The sequence below is a fragment of the Zonotrichia leucophrys genome, chromosome 1A, assembly GCF_028769735.1.
Source record: "Zonotrichia leucophrys gambelii isolate GWCS_2022_RI chromosome 1A, RI_Zleu_2.0, whole genome shotgun sequence".
Lineage (NCBI taxonomy): Eukaryota > Metazoa > Chordata > Aves > Passeriformes > Passerellidae > Zonotrichia > Zonotrichia leucophrys.
In genome coordinates, this window is record NC_088170.1 from 5,631,295 (window position 1) to 5,646,988 (window position 15,694).

The following is a 15,694-nucleotide window of genomic DNA, read 5'->3' on the forward strand; positions in this document are numbered from 1 at the left end:
AAATGCGTTATGCTAATGGAAGCCACACAAATATGCCACAGTTGATGAGATAAAAAAATTATCTAGATTTTTACCTTTGTCCTCTCCCAAAATTGTTCTCTCTGTTCTCATCAGAGTTACTGAGCTGCACAATCAGAAAAACACTGGAATATTGGGATTTAACTAAGCTGTACCTGGTAATCACAACATTGTCATTTGCACTCCCAAACTGAACAGAGATGAATAATGAATCACTGAAGAATCTTACTCGCCACATTTACCCAGCTGAGGGAAATGAGGCAGTTACTTCCTAAGTCTCCAGTGCAGGGCACAACATTACCTAACAACCTATTTCTAAGCCTTTATTTTGCTTGTTCTTTCTGCCTATTTCCAGGATAATTCTGAGATCCACCATTTCACCTATTAGCACTAATTCTCAGCCTATAGCTTTTGTCATCCTCTTCAAGGACGTCCTTCTCTCATCCAACAAAGAAACGCTGAAACCTCTTGCCACAGAAGCCAGAAACACTTTGAGAGCTTCATGTAAATTTTTAGTCAATGCCATGTAAATTTTTAGTCAAATACAAAAATATGACCACCCTTAAAGATAATGTATCTTCCACATCAATTAACTACTTCTGTATATCAGATCCAATTGACTATGGAGGAATAGGATCTTCCACAGGGAAATTTTATTTTCCAAACAGGTTGGTGTTTCTTAGCTGCGTCGATTTTGACATTTATAGCATTTTAAGAGCTTTGGTATGATGCCCCGAATCCTTCAGCAAATCAAATGTTTACTTTTAAAGGTTCCCATGTCTCCAAAGAGACAGAGACACAAGATCAGCCTCGTGGAAGCTCCTGGCTGCGAGATCAGATGCTGCAATGGGCTGCGTGGGAAGCACTAACAAAGAAAGCTCCACTTATCTCAAGTTACTTTTGTTGCCTCATGGTTTATTTCTGTTCATCCAAGAACTAATACCCACTTATAACATGTCTAATGGAGTCTAATGAATTATGCCAATAGTAAAATTTTAAAAATTAAAAGGAACAAGTCTAACAACAGGTTAAGCCTGAGACAAGAAGCTGTAAGTTGCTCAAAGACAATATGCTACAACACAAACATTCAGAAAATTTTGACTGAGGGGAGGGAAAAGCTAAGTATTTGTCATCTGAAACACAATTCCACTAAAAATCAGACCACTACTCAGACAATTTCATTATTCCTGTAAGGAAAAAAGGCATATACACCTCATCTCTCATCTCACTGCATTAAAAAGGGTAGGATTTGTGTGGGGGTGTACATACATACATATTTCATATATTAATAGCTGTTATCATCTTATTGCAGGGGTTCCATATTGTTGTCTCTTTATCATAAAAGTTTCATACCTTGTTGGTGTTTCTGGTGGGCAGCTCCTCAGAGCACTGACTGTTTCTTCTTCACACAGCAGCCACTGACTCCAGTTCCCTTCCCAACCACTCTTTTATAGCACTCTGCTTCTCATTGGTTACACCTGTGGCCTGTTAAAGTCAGGCCTGTTCCTAATCTTTGATAATTGGCCCAGCTGCAACTCCTTAGGGGTAAGATTACTTTCTACACTACCTTTATTTTCTTTATTTTATATTCTATCCCCCTACAAGGAGCAATCAACTACTATGGAAGAAACAGATCCTCTACAAAGTACCTGAAGAAATAGGATTTTAATTTCTGAATTATGGCACTTCATGTGCTGCTTTGTTTTAATCTCAGAAACAAGTGACAAGAAGCATCAGAAGGAGTGCATGGCCTTGCATTCTTTGGAATCCACATGTAATTAGAAGACCATCTGCTCACAAAGTTTAACCACCCAAGGTAGCTGGTACCTGATCATTTGATAAGGAGGATCAAACAAACCCATAAAGTCAATGCCAAGTCTACTGTCTGGTGTGCAAGGCTGCACAGTGAAATGTTTTAGGCAGTGGAAAACTCTTCAGTGCCTGCTCCTGCACAGTGCTGCTCATGAGAACAAGGATACTTTATGTATTGGCCAGGAAAAAATGCATTTGATACAGATACCAGTGAGGCTTAATTTTGGATTACCATTTATTACTTGCTTGCTGTCATCCTGCTTCTCTCTCCAGCCCACTAAAGCAGGGGAAGGGGGAAGAAAATGGAAGAAGCAGGAGGGGGTACCAGTGCAGAAACAGAAACGTGTGGCAATGCACTACAGAACCTGATTGCAATGCAGATATCACAGAGGAACAGGCATTAAACAAAGCACCCAAAGTAAAATTTATCCCCAAAGCATTGAAAAATATCTTTTTCTCAGGCAGCTGATCTCCATCACTTCCTTCCTCCCTCAATAAAAGTGTATTTTGTGTTACACCTGAAATTCAAAAAGTCATCACCCCATGACCTGGTGTTATTTTGCGTGCTTGCAATGAACTGCCCAAGATGGTTAGAAATTTACACATTGCCTTCAAATTAATTTTGATGTTGTGAAATCAAATTCTGGAAGAACCTAACTGCCTCCAGCCAGTTGCTCACCCTCGTTGGCTTATACGATTGATTTTCCAAAATAGTGATAACAATCATTAGATTTTGAAAGCAGTCCTGAACAGGAATTGCATGCAGCACAGAGCAGCCAGGACTACATTTCTCCCTGTTTTAAGGGGATCCTGGAACTCTAGCTCCAACCCAGGGACAAGCAAAGCAGCACACTGCTCACATACTTTAATTACTTAAATAGCAATAGGAATAAGAAGTAATACATAAATTAATTTTAAAACCTTATACACAGCTCAACAAACAGCTTAAAAGCAACAAGTTCTTTAGGTTTACTGATGATTGTACATTACTTAGCATTCCAGTTTACAAACCAAGTTGCTAAAATTAAACTGAAGAAGGAGTCACATGGTATTTATTCCTGTCACTGTTATACACAAGTTTAACTCCTCTGAATTCTAAAGCAATGATCTCTAGAGAAAAAGCCATAATGGTGTTCTGTGCCAGAATTCTGGCATCTGATCATTCTCATTTTGGGGAGCACACATGCATAACAGGACTGTTTCATGCTTTTGGGGGGCTGGGGGTTCTTCTTTTTTGATTAGTTGGTTTTGGGGATTTTTTGGGGGGGTTGTTTGTTTGGGGTGTTGTGGGTGCTTTTTCCTTTAAAGAACACAATCTCTTCCTAGGGTGAATCCCTAAGAAAGCTTTCTTAATGGAGGTCAACTGATAAAAAACTGGATTATCACAAGATCTCAAATACTGATCTAGATATTGACAGAAGATCCTTCCTTTCTTTTCTTTATGTTTAAATGTCAATACTGCCTGAGCAACTGCAAAAGATGATGTATATTGGGGTGCCTCAATCACCCCCAAACAGTACAGAAATTTTTAGTGTTTAATCCAAGGTTTATTAATAGGAAAAAGAAGTAGAGTTCTCTTAGGGATATTTAATACTCTTCGGAAGCAAAATCATCACTAAATAAAGGAGGTTTTTTTGTGATTTACAAAGATTTCTCAGTTCCAATGGCAGTTTGCAAACCTTGATTTGCTACCTGCTTCTCAAGGCTGCCAATAGAAACAAACACCCCCTCCTGCTTCACAGTCCAAGGTGATGCTACTGCAAGCACAAAGCAAATCACTCAGACAGAACAACTGGTATCACCACAGAAGGAAGCTAAATACACTCTGTCCTTGTATTTTTTTCCACTACAGATGGTGACTCTGACCTTTCCAAGAGAACCAGTATCAATCTGAAAATACTATGCAAAACATAATTATGTAGACCTTGTGGGTTATGAAACTGAGTTTTGCTGAAAAGACTTTCTTTCCAAGGTCTACTGCTTGTTATCCTCAGACAAAAAATGGAGATCTAATTATGATCCACTGCATTTAACAGATGCAGCCATTTTTCCATGTCTTCAATAGATTATGTCAAAAATTATACAGAAGAACTACAAAGCATTATCCATTCAAGGAAAAAAAAGTGTACTCCTCAACAGCTATGCTACCTGCTGGCAAGCAGCTGTAATCTGATTTCTGTCAAAATCTCAAATCACCACAAATCACAGCTGAAAACACTGTTGTTTCATTGTGTCCCCTAAACACAAATGTATACAGAAAATATATTCAAAGGAGTTCTATACTGAACATCTCAAGCACTACCAACTTTATTCCCTTATTCCCCTCCCACCAGTTGAGCCTAAAGTGTCATTTCACAATGGTTTTTTTCTTCAATTACTAACTCAGATAGCTGGCATGACTGCTCTTCACGAGTTATCAAACACACTTACTATTTTCAGAGTACAGAAATGTCCCCTCTTAACCAGAGAACAAAGGTTCTCTAGCTTTCATCTCAGAGCATACATATACACAAATATCTATCCTAAATACAAAAGTCCCTCTGCCTTACTAATGTCTGAAGATTAAATGGACTGTTAACTGTATCCTAGAAATCTACTCTGTTGAAATAAAACCTATTCTTTCCAACTAACAGTTTAGTCACGGTGGACCACTCTGCTGACCATCTTTGTATCTCTGAGGCTTCCTAATATCAAGAGTTTTAAAAAGCTCTATTTCAGTTTTTGGTCCTGAGGCACATCTGAAAGATGGACACAAGATCAGCACAACTACAACCTTTTTCCCATGGCCTGGCAGTTCCACCCAAAGAGCTCCTCTCCTTTCTACTCAAATCAATACCAGGCAGAGTATGAGGCACATGAGAATGGTGGATTTGGCACTGTAAAGCTGTAACATCAGCAGAAATTACCTGTAATGGAGGAGCACCTCTGCACTACTGCCATCATCTATCACTGTTAAATGTTCACTGGGTGACTAAGAAAGAGGAAGCCTTACACAGTTTCAAGCCACCTAGTTCATATTTTAGAAAGCAAGAACACTTAAGAGAAAAAATTACTAACTCAAACCATAAATAGAACAGTGCTGGAAGGAACAAAGGCTTCTAGAGAAACACAGCATTACAGACAAGACTTTCCAGGAATATAAACACCAAATGGTGGAATAACACACTGCCACCCTAGTTAGGAGCATAATATCTGAACAGACTCAATACATATTAGAGAAAGAATTATAGCAGAAAGTGCAACATTTGAAGTAATCCCTGCTTCAGCTGAACAGCAACAAAAGCACAAACTACTAAATTCAACAGCACCACTGATGTCACCTGTTTCATTCCAAGCTGCTTTTAAGTTGGTAGTACTCCCCTTAAATGTTTAATGGATCAAGGACAGAGCAGCTGTTCAGCCTATGCTACAGCTCAAAGCAAGCCAAGGTATTAGATCCTACCTCAACAGGAAACATGGGACAAAAGGAGCCTTGGGGAATATAGATAACCACAAAATGTCTAGTTTTATTTCCTTACAGAATTGAAAAAAAAGACAGAACACAGGGTGTTCTCTTGGGTGACCACATGATAATTTCTGAGGTCATTATGAAGTACTGTGACTTGATAAATGCTTCAGATACCAAGCACTCTTGAGGATGGAGTTTTGAGTTATTCTGAAAGAGAACTGAATTATAATTTCATGCTGCAGCTGGGGAGTGACAGAAGGAACCTTAAAGCTGGCAGAAATCTAGAGAGCCAATTCCTTCAATCTGCCATTGAAGGAATTATTTAAATGCAATCCTCTGGGATGCAGAGAATGCCTTTAAGCAATGCCTATGGAACCATATATCGCACAATTAAACACCCAGAATGGAAGAAAAATCTTCATTTTCTATCAATGAATAACCAGCTCAGGAATGGGGATAGTAAGAGAATGACACAGCACTAAGACATACCAATTTTTTAATACATAATTTAAGAATATAAACCAATGAAGAAATGAGAATCAATCTGATTTTCAGAGACAGAATGTACTCATTAGAAGCTCAGTCTCATAACAGCAGCACCCAATGCATTTAAGAGGTTAACACATGGACAACCACATTTTTGAAAGTGAGATGCTCATTACACACTACTAAGAAATGGAAAATACTTCTGACTCTGGGGAATGCTGGTGAAATGCTGGAATATATCCATCACAATAAAGTACAATCTTCTTCAAGTGCTTACCCCAAGCCAGGTGAAACTCCTTTCAGAAATATTTTCTTGGTTAAACTCTCTGACTCAGACATCCAAGGCCTCTAACCACAAAAAGGCCACAGAAATGCATCAAAGTCAAAAGATGTTTTCAGCAGTACCACACTATTTTAGCTAAAACATAAATCTGATCTTAAAAGTAGATCAGTTAAATGTGGAAATTTCAGTGCAGGGCGTTAGACATCAAATTTGCATTGCACTACTTATTTTAAGGCACAATCAACCTTGTCATAATCAAGTCTCAACTGAGAGGAACTCCTTTGTCCTTGAGTTTCACATCACCCACCACTGCCCAGTTTCTAGGCAAATTATTTCTGCTGTGGTGCAAAACATACTCACTGTCTTTCCTTTCCTCTGATGAAGAGGTTTCCAGGGAACCTTTAAACCACACACACTAAAAAAAAAATTATTTTTCAACTCAGAAAAATACAGCTCCCACTAAAGCATTTAGAGGAGAGCGACACCATGCCAAAACCAAGCTCCTGTTTACTGGTTTCATCAATTTCTCCCTGAATATGCATGGGTTTGCATAACTCAGCAATCATTTGCACTTTCCTCTGGGTTTCTTGTGAAGAATGACTGGTTAAGTCATCCACACTGCACTGAAAACTGTCGTGTTTTTCCAAGAATCTGTGTTAACTACAGGAATACTTTCCATGTTTACTTTTGAGCTCTTCAAAGTGAGCTTTCAATGACATTCCCCATTTATGTAAAGAAAGGATTTTTCTGTCTCTTCAGGATCAGTAACAAAGGATGGAAATAAAGCTCCGCTCCCCAGCTGCAGCATTTGCTCAGAGCATCTGGTAAATCCAGATGTGCTGCAACGCAGCTGGGCAAGGATGCCCACCCAGGTGAGAGCTCCAGAGAGCATGTGCATGGCATTGTCAGGATTCTATCCAAGATAACCCTCCTGCCTAGTGCCCCCAGAGGACAGCCAAAAGGCTGGGACTGCCTCAGGACAGGCAGCTCCTTCATCTCCCCACTCATTCTCTGAGCTTTACTGAACCTGGAAAATGTCCTGGAAATCAATAAGCATTACAATTATTGAGACAGGAAAGAAAACTCAAAAACACAGATGCATTTACTCATAGAAGGCTGAGGCAGCAACCAACCAGGGCTCACATTTTCAGGCACTTTTACCGACTCCCAAACCCAAGGGGCAATTCCATCTCTCAAGCAGAGGTGACAAGAACAGCAATACAATCAGGGACAATCAAGTGTGTGCAGCAGAATAAAGAGCCATGACCACAGGAAAGAGATTGAGATGCCTATCAGATAATGGCATGAGTCAGCCAGCATCTTGGCTCCATGAGTTGAGTCCGTTTTAAACAATACAACTGGTGTGAGATAAACTTGACATAAAGCACAAGTACTACACGTGCAAGAAATCTTTTAAAAAAGTGATGTGCTGAAATACTCATAACTAAGTCTAAAACTCCTGTTCCTGCAATTATACTGGAGCTCATTTTAGAAGGAGGCTGAGGAGGTAATGAAGATATTTTCTGTTCCCCCAACACATCTGGGAAATTCCTTGTTCAGAGTCTAAACAGAGACGTCTGTTTAATTAGAGAAAATCCTATTAAACCGATCTTCCACGTGAAGGGCTGAAGTGACCAACTCCAAAAGGGTATAAAAGACACAGTGAATTCAGAATTTAATTAGAACACACTGTTAGCTAACTATAATCTATTAATTAGCATTCTTAATTTTTACAGCTCAATGCAATAATACTCATTTACTTTTAAATTGCACCCTTCTTACTTTTGGACCAAAGTTATACAATTCTACCAGTGTGGTAGTAATTACAGTGATTGCCTTGAGAACAGTAGCCTAGAAATATCTGTACATGTTTAATTAGGGGATAAAGGAAAGACAAAGAAAAAAAAATCTAAGATAGAAAAATCACTATTCTCAACTGTATTCATATTTAGTAATTGCTTAATCAATTTTAAAGCATATATTCATGGCATTTTTCTTGCAAGATTTCCAAAGCACCCTCAAATGTCAAAATTTATTTCAGAAAAAATATTATTGTATTCCAAGACAGTCTCTTCAACATGAAAACAGGGCCAAAAAATGAGAAGAATTTAAGAATTAAAAGACTTACCTGCAAATGAAAAACAAAGAACACTGGAAAAGTTGAGTGATTGGTATTCCAGATATTTGCTATCCTGGTACTGCACCATTATAACTAAAATTTTCATTACACTACTGCTTCTAAAGAAATCCTACCATTGCCATAAAAATTATTTTACTTCAGGTTTTCTGCATTCCAAGATGACATAAGTAAATGAAGACAAAGTGTCACACACCTTAACAAGTCCCATGTTGTGATACTTCCCATTTAGTAAGAATACAGCTATAAAGCTAAATGACAAGTTCATTAAATGATTTCATACTATCTCAGGGAAAGCAACTTATTTTTTTCAACTCCAGCTCTTTAAAAAGTAAAAAGAAAACTGCAGACAAGTTCAGTGTAGTAGACTAAGCACTAAACAAAAGTAATTTACTATTTAAGACAGGCTACCTGAAAGCAGAGTACAACAAGTTGTATGTACCCTTTTACTCCAGCATTTCCCTCTCTCCTTCACCTTCTAAAGCAATCTTACAAAAGTATTGCCTAAAATAGCACCTACACCTTAAAAGCTACAAGAACATGGTCACATTTGAATTATGGAAACTTTCATTAAACGTGCTTGGATACTTAAAATGCTTAATAGAGAAAGTAATTTTGTCACGATGAAAGCTGACTTAAATTTCAGGGAAGTTTTGGAGTTGGACACTGGGTCTATCTTCCATAAGAATAATGAGGGTTTTTTTACCTGACAGTCCAGAGAGGTGCTGAATCCACATTTGGCCAGAAACAACTAACCAGGAGGGCACTCAAAGACAAATATTTACTTCAGGACTAAGGAGCTCTAGGTGGGAGAACTTTAAGAAAGCTTTTAATCAGTAGAACTGACTACAAAGACACCTCAATTTTAATCAGCCTCTGAGTTTTATTTTAATTTGGAGATGTTTTCAAGTTGCACAAGACCTAAGACCTAGACACCTGAGAATCTGTTTTTCTGCCTATTCTGTAACTGGCCAGACCACTACAAAAAAAAATAAAAACTGTAGGGTGTTTTAGGATAGCTGCATAACAAAATATGCACAGTTTATGAAAAAAAGAATAGCAAGCATGTATTAAACTGTGCTATTTAAATGTAGCCAAGAACAGAATTTATATCTGTTTGTGAAAACTGCAGGTCTGGACGTTTTAGCTCTAAATACCAGTGAGTATAACTTCAACTTTGTTTTTAATGGCAATCTGTCAACATTCAGCAACAGTGAATGGGGGTCAGCAGTTAGTACATTCTGCATCTAAGAGAATGCTTCATGAGGTAAACAGCACAAAAATATTAATTATGAACAGAATAAATACTTCCAAAAGGAAACCAAGTGGTTACCATCAATCCTAGGGGAAAAATACACAGGACACCCAAGGAAAAATGAGCACTCAAGGTAGTTTACAAGTCTGACAAGAAACATCTGACAACAGGCTTGCAAGCTGAAAACACATCTTACTCACATCAATTATCCAAGAAAAGCACCAATCTAATTTAGCTGCTTAAGTGTAACATCCAAGATTATTAAAGTCATTTAATCATGCTACCACACTACCACAGCAGTGGCGTTAGATGACATACCTGGTTTTCTTCTTGCAAAACCCTATATTGCTCCTTCCAAATGGTGATTTTTGAAGCTTCGTCCTTCCTCAGAGCTCTCTCCTTTTTGAGCTCAGGACTCCAGAAGGTCTTGATGCTGTTCATGGAAGAACTCAGCTTGCTCTCCTTCACCTCCACGTCCTTGCGGAGCAGATCGTTCTCCCTCAGCACCTCCTTGAGCTGCGTCTGCAGGTCCATGATGGTGTTGTCCCTGGCCTGGCGCAGCGAGTGAGGCACGGTGGACGCCATGCTCACCGGGGGCAGATGGTGCTCTCCGAACGCAATGGTGTCACTGGCAACTCCACTGGTGGCAATGTTGGGGCTGCTGCCCATGGCAGTCATGCGAACGCCGTAAGGCAGCCGCCCTCCCGACCGGCCCAAGGTCATGGTGCTCTTCGGGGTGTCGGCGCCCACGTTCTCGTGGTCGCTCAGGTACATAGGGCCGGAGGTGGCGTAGGCAGCATTTAAGGACTGAATGTTCTCCATGGAAAGGGTTTTGCCGCTGCCAGCCCCAGCGCTGCTCCCCGAGCTGCCCCCCGTGCTGTTGGTTCTGCGGTGGCCCAGGCGCGGCGAGCGCGGCAGGCGCGGCGAGCGCCCCGGGCTCTGCGTGCTGGGCTCCACCTTGCCCACGGAACGAGCGCTCCCGTACATGGTGGAGCTGGTGCTGCGAGGCAATCTGATAGGCAAAATGCAGGAATGACACAATTCCTGGCAAGCTCTTCAATGGTTATAAGTCAGCTTAAGGCCAATCACAACTTGGAACAGAGCTGGTTGTCCATCTCTGAAGTCATGTGCTCATGGTGTTCAGGACCATATCTGTATCAGTGAGAATGACATATTAAAATCTACATCAATAAAAATAGCACATTAAATGCCTAGTTTATCACCAAATATTTGTCCCACATTCTATTCCCCTATATTTACATGTATCTATTCCCCTATATTTACAGTTCTCCAGTATTTTTCAATTTCTCCCAAAAAAAAAAAACCAAAGTTTTATTTAAACTCTCATATTTAAACTGAAAAAGAAACTTCTATTCTTGCTTTTCTATTGCTATATTATCACAGCAAAGAGGAAAGGAAAAGAGAATCCATCAATCTTCCAGCCATAATTTTGCCGGTGATGACAAAACCCTTTAGATGCCATCTCATCTTTCTTCCTATTTCTAACTGGCCTTAATGCTTTACCTGTTACCTTTCTGAGTGAGAGAATCAAAATTCTAAAACCACTCAGTAGTAGATCTTTGCTTCAAGCACTGCCAGCTTCCATAGGACACGGTTTCTAAACCCTTGTGTTGTGAAATCACCCTGCAATGGGAAGGCAGGACAGACTGAAGTGACTCTGACCATGACCTCAACCAGAAGGTTCCTTAGCACTGCTGTCAGCCCCACTTCAAATGCAGAAGTCAGAACCAAAACCAACAATAATCATGAAATCCTTACTGACCACACAACTTCAGCAAGCACAGATGCAAATGTGAAATAGGAGCAATGACCCAGCAATGAGACTAACGAGGTTAAGAGGAACAAAAGAATCACAGCTCCACTGAAAACTGGTTCTAGACTCTCATTTTCTCCCAAACTAAATGTAACTTATATCTTGGCTCAGGTTAAGAAAAGATTTTGATTGAAATGTACTTCTCATTAACCAGTTGAGATTATTTCCATCAAATAATATTTCAACAGCAGGGACCTCTTAAAACACGGAACAGTTTGACATCATCCTGTTGCTGTTCGTCCTCTCCTCTGCTTTTTCTTTAAATACAGACTCGGGTGGCACATGCAAGAGAATTCCTCATTTTTGCAGTGCAATGTGATGCTGTAGTACAAGCACTGGCAGGAAACTCTTTAGCACAGGGACTCTGGGCTGGGATCAAGTCAATAGCCAAGATCTAGCAGAGAAGCAAAAAATATAACTACACTACAGCACTGTAAAATTATCCCACTATACAGCTCTCCATTTTTTTTTCTCCACTGATTGTTCCAGTGTAAACTATTCCATGTTACTGCTGGGCTCGATTGAAATCAAAATTAGAACATTGCTGATCCCATCAGATGAAGGAATACCAGCCAGTGCCCAAGGAGCAGCAGCATCCAATACATCCCAGCATCTTGCCTTTCTCACCAGCTCTCATCTACCTGCCCTTCTGCTCAGAAGTCAGGTTTGCCAGATATTAGGGATTAATTTCTCCAAACCAGCATGTTTGGGAGATAATAACTGGCCAAACAGGGTAAAGATTGGGTTTAAAACAGGGATACACTTCCAAAAGAAATTGTAGAAACAGTGCAAGTGGGTGGAAGGAAGCGACCAAAAAATAATAGTGCAAAAAATACTGGAAAAGGGTAGAAAGAAAAAAAAGTAATATCCAGGAAGGAAAGATAGAGCATTTTTTACCTTTCTGAATAAGCTGGTGTAAGAAAAGATGCAACAAGAAATAGCTCCAAAATGTTTAGCTTAATCTTGAACTTTAAATGGAAAAGAAGGCCAGGCTAAGCCAGCATTTCATCAATTTCACACAATTGCATAGAAGATACAATGGCATGAGGAATTTTACAAAGCTTATGGAAATTGATACTGCTTTGTGAGCAGTTCTCAAGATGTTCAAGTGCTCACTCTTTTTTTTTAAATTACAAGAAAAGCTAGCAACAATATTGCTACAGAATATTTTAGAGCACATCTATAAAGAACTGGCCAAGGAAAAACAGCCACCACCATTGACTGAAATTATCTGCCAAAGCAACACCTACAGATGTATTTTTTAATCCAAGTTACATTTCTTCTATTTCAACTACATATCCTTATGCAAAATAGAACAGAAATATAAACTCTGCAACAAAGTGTGCCGTGTTACACTGAAGTTGCTTCAATAAGCAAGACACTGTGCCCCACATCTAGAAGAAAAACACTTCTTCCAAACAGAAAGGCTATTTCAGACTAGCCTCACTCTTTGAGATATCAAAATGCTAAAAATGCTGCTGTGACACCACTTGAGTACTCAAAACAAGTCAGATATGATTTCTTAGACACTGCATAAAGTACATTCCACTGAGAGCTTGCATTCATTAGGATCCTCCTGAAAATTAATCCAAATCACAGCACTTAATTCACTTGCTGGAAACTCACCACAGTAAATCAGGGCAAACACTCATTAACAGCTTTAGATGAGTTTACATCAAACCAAAATATTAAACTTATGTGTGTTTCAGTTAAAGGACTTCACCCCAAAACCACTAAATTTAAAATCTACATCACTGTTGCACACAGAGGAATCACCTGGTGAAGTCCTTAGCGAGACACCAGAGGGGCTCAAAAGGTGTTTGATAATTTCTAAAGAGCTCCTCACCCTCAACATGGACAATGCCATGAAAAAGTGCCATGGAGAGCTGCCTTCTCCGTGCATCAGCAAACATTTTGTTAAATGGGAGTGGCTGCTGTGCTTGGGATAAAGCAGCTCCAGGCAGCAGAGAGGAGCTGATACCTGTGCAGGGCTGGGCAGGAACCATCCCCAGCTGTCCTGGGCAGGCAGGGGAGCTCTCACCACCTCAGCTGCAAACACCAGCCCTGTGCTCACCCAGCTCTGAGCTCTAACACCATCCCCTCTGCTGCTCCAAAACATCAAATAACTCAAGCCATGAAAGCCAAGGGCCAGAATTAGCTGTTGATCAGGGGAATGGGAAGGATTCCCAGAGCTGGCACAGCCGAAACTCAGGGAGAAGAACTCTGCTGTTGCTGCCATGCATTACACTGCACTCACTTTTCACTCAAAAGCAGCAGATTGAGATGAAAAGTTGTCTTTGGAAAGAAGCAAACATAACCCTCCAGTACTCTCCTTGAAATGACAACTTTCACCACACCATTGGTAGACCTTAAAATTGTGAATATTCCAATAGTAACTAAATACATTTTTCCACACATGCAGTCAGTTTCAGTATTTCCATTGACACAGATTTGCCACAGTTCAAGATCAAAAAGAAATTTCAAGATAAATCTAACTCTTTTATTTTCCCCCTATTTTTTCCCAGTAGCATTTATCACTGACCATATCACTTTGTTGTAAAAGCAGATATTACACTTCACAGTTCAAACCAGGAAAAAAATCTTTCACCATGAAAATAGCAAAGTGAGGGAAAGAAAAAAACCAATATTTTCTTTTTTGCAATACCAATTAATCAGGAAGAAGAAAGAATTTCAGTTTCCCTCCCAGAGCCCCAGCAAAAGTAAATGGAAGATTTCTTTCAGGTAACATCACAACCAGAAAAGTTAGTTTTTCAATATTCTGACTCACACTAGTATTTTACTGGGAATCTCACAAGTATGGTCTCTTATCTTCCATGGGACCAACATGCAGCACTGTTACTATTTTCCTCTTCTACTGAGCCTAAATTTAGTCACAAATAAATCATCCCTTAACTGTACAAGACGGTGATAACCACAAGGAACAAAGTCCAACTGTGGATGTATTAAATGTATTAACCCTCTTCCCTGGCAAATTCTCCTGTTCATTTCAAAAAACTTTGTTTTTTCCACCAATATAGGAGCCCTTACCCAGGATTACAAAAAACAAATAAAAAAGACTCTCAACACAAAGAGCTTAAAAAACAAAACAGTTTTTGTTTTGGTTTAGCACTGTTTTTGGTTTTGCACTAAAGCAAGTGCTAAAGCATTTTTCCTCAAGATAGCTTGCAGAACTTTACAATTATGAAAGAAAATTCTCTTGTTCACTGTTCATTAATAGAATAGAAAAACTTCAAAGACCATCCTATATGCAAACCTATTAAAATCTTTTTCAAGTATCACATCAGCCCAAGTAAAAACTGTATGTGCATCTTTATATACATTTAAATTGGCAGAGCACTTTTGCAGACACAAAGACCTGACCTGCTTTCACATAAGTTGAAAATGCTATCTAGTGATTATGGAAAAACTTGTAAGAAAGACTATCAGAAAAAGAACAAAGAATTAGAAAATATTGCATAAAAAGGTTTAGAAAAGGACAGTTGTGAACACATTTTCTGTATAAAAATTTTTAAACAGGTACCAGCACATCCTGCTTGAAGTGCCAGGTAATGAAAATGTCCTCTCAGGTCACAGGTGACTCCAAAAACACTCAGAGACAGACACCATTAACATGGAAAATGTTTCTAATCTGGCAGCAGACATTTAAATGTACTGCAGTGCAACCTGTAGCAAATAAAATGCACCTGTTTCATTACAACAACCTATTCCTAGGCATTAAAGCAATGGAGAACCCAGCTTCCCTCAGAACATGGCAGGATGAGGACCTGGCATGCTAAAAGAACAGGAAAAAGTCACCGGCACAGCTTCATGCAGATTTATTTGCAAGGCAGTTATGGCATGAGAGAGGGCAGGAACAGAACATGAGTCTTGTCAAAAGGTCTTGTGGTTTCAATAAAAGCTATATTGGGACATAGAGAAATGTAAGAAATTCTGGGGGGATCACTTGAATATCAAACTTCAGTACGAAGAATCCAATAAATGAAGAATCAATCAGTATGAAGAAACCAATAAATAAAGAATGCAAATAAAATGAGATGTGCTCAGCAGTGCTGTCACACTCAGCCCCTACACCTATTATTTTATGTGAACCAATGGGTCACAGGGCAGGGGTTCCTGTCTGCAGCTGACAGAACACAGAAGATTCATTTTAAAAAAAAGTTCTGTTACCTTCTGGAAAATCTCTCTGTCACATAAATGAATAATGCCTTTCATGTCTCCCACCACTCCAAGACAAACACTAATAGCCCATTAGCTACCTCCAGGTAAGCAAGCCACCAAATACACACAAACATGCTGCAGAAACACAGGGAAAATCCAGCCCATATCTTTCAAAACAAAGAGAATTTCAGAGTAACTCCTGCAGCCTTCAGCAAGTCCTGTGAATTTTTTTGCTGCAATTT

General features: G+C 39.4%; 1 protein-coding gene across 13 annotated transcripts in view; it reads right to left on the reverse strand.

Annotated features, from left to right (window-relative positions):
- The window catches only part of ERC1 (ELKS/RAB6-interacting/CAST family member 1), a 271,066-nt gene that overhangs the window by 250,421 nt on the left and 4,951 nt on the right, over positions 1-15,694 (reverse strand). For all 13 annotated transcript variants that reach the window (XM_064736111.1, XM_064736157.1, XM_064736148.1 and 10 more), the window contains exon 2: positions 9,758-10,591. In XM_064736111.1, the coding sequence (XP_064592181.1) occupies positions 9,758-10,426 (669 nt within the window). In that variant the 5' untranslated portion in view covers positions 10,427-10,591. The remainder of the gene's footprint in view (positions 1-9,757; positions 10,592-15,694) is intronic.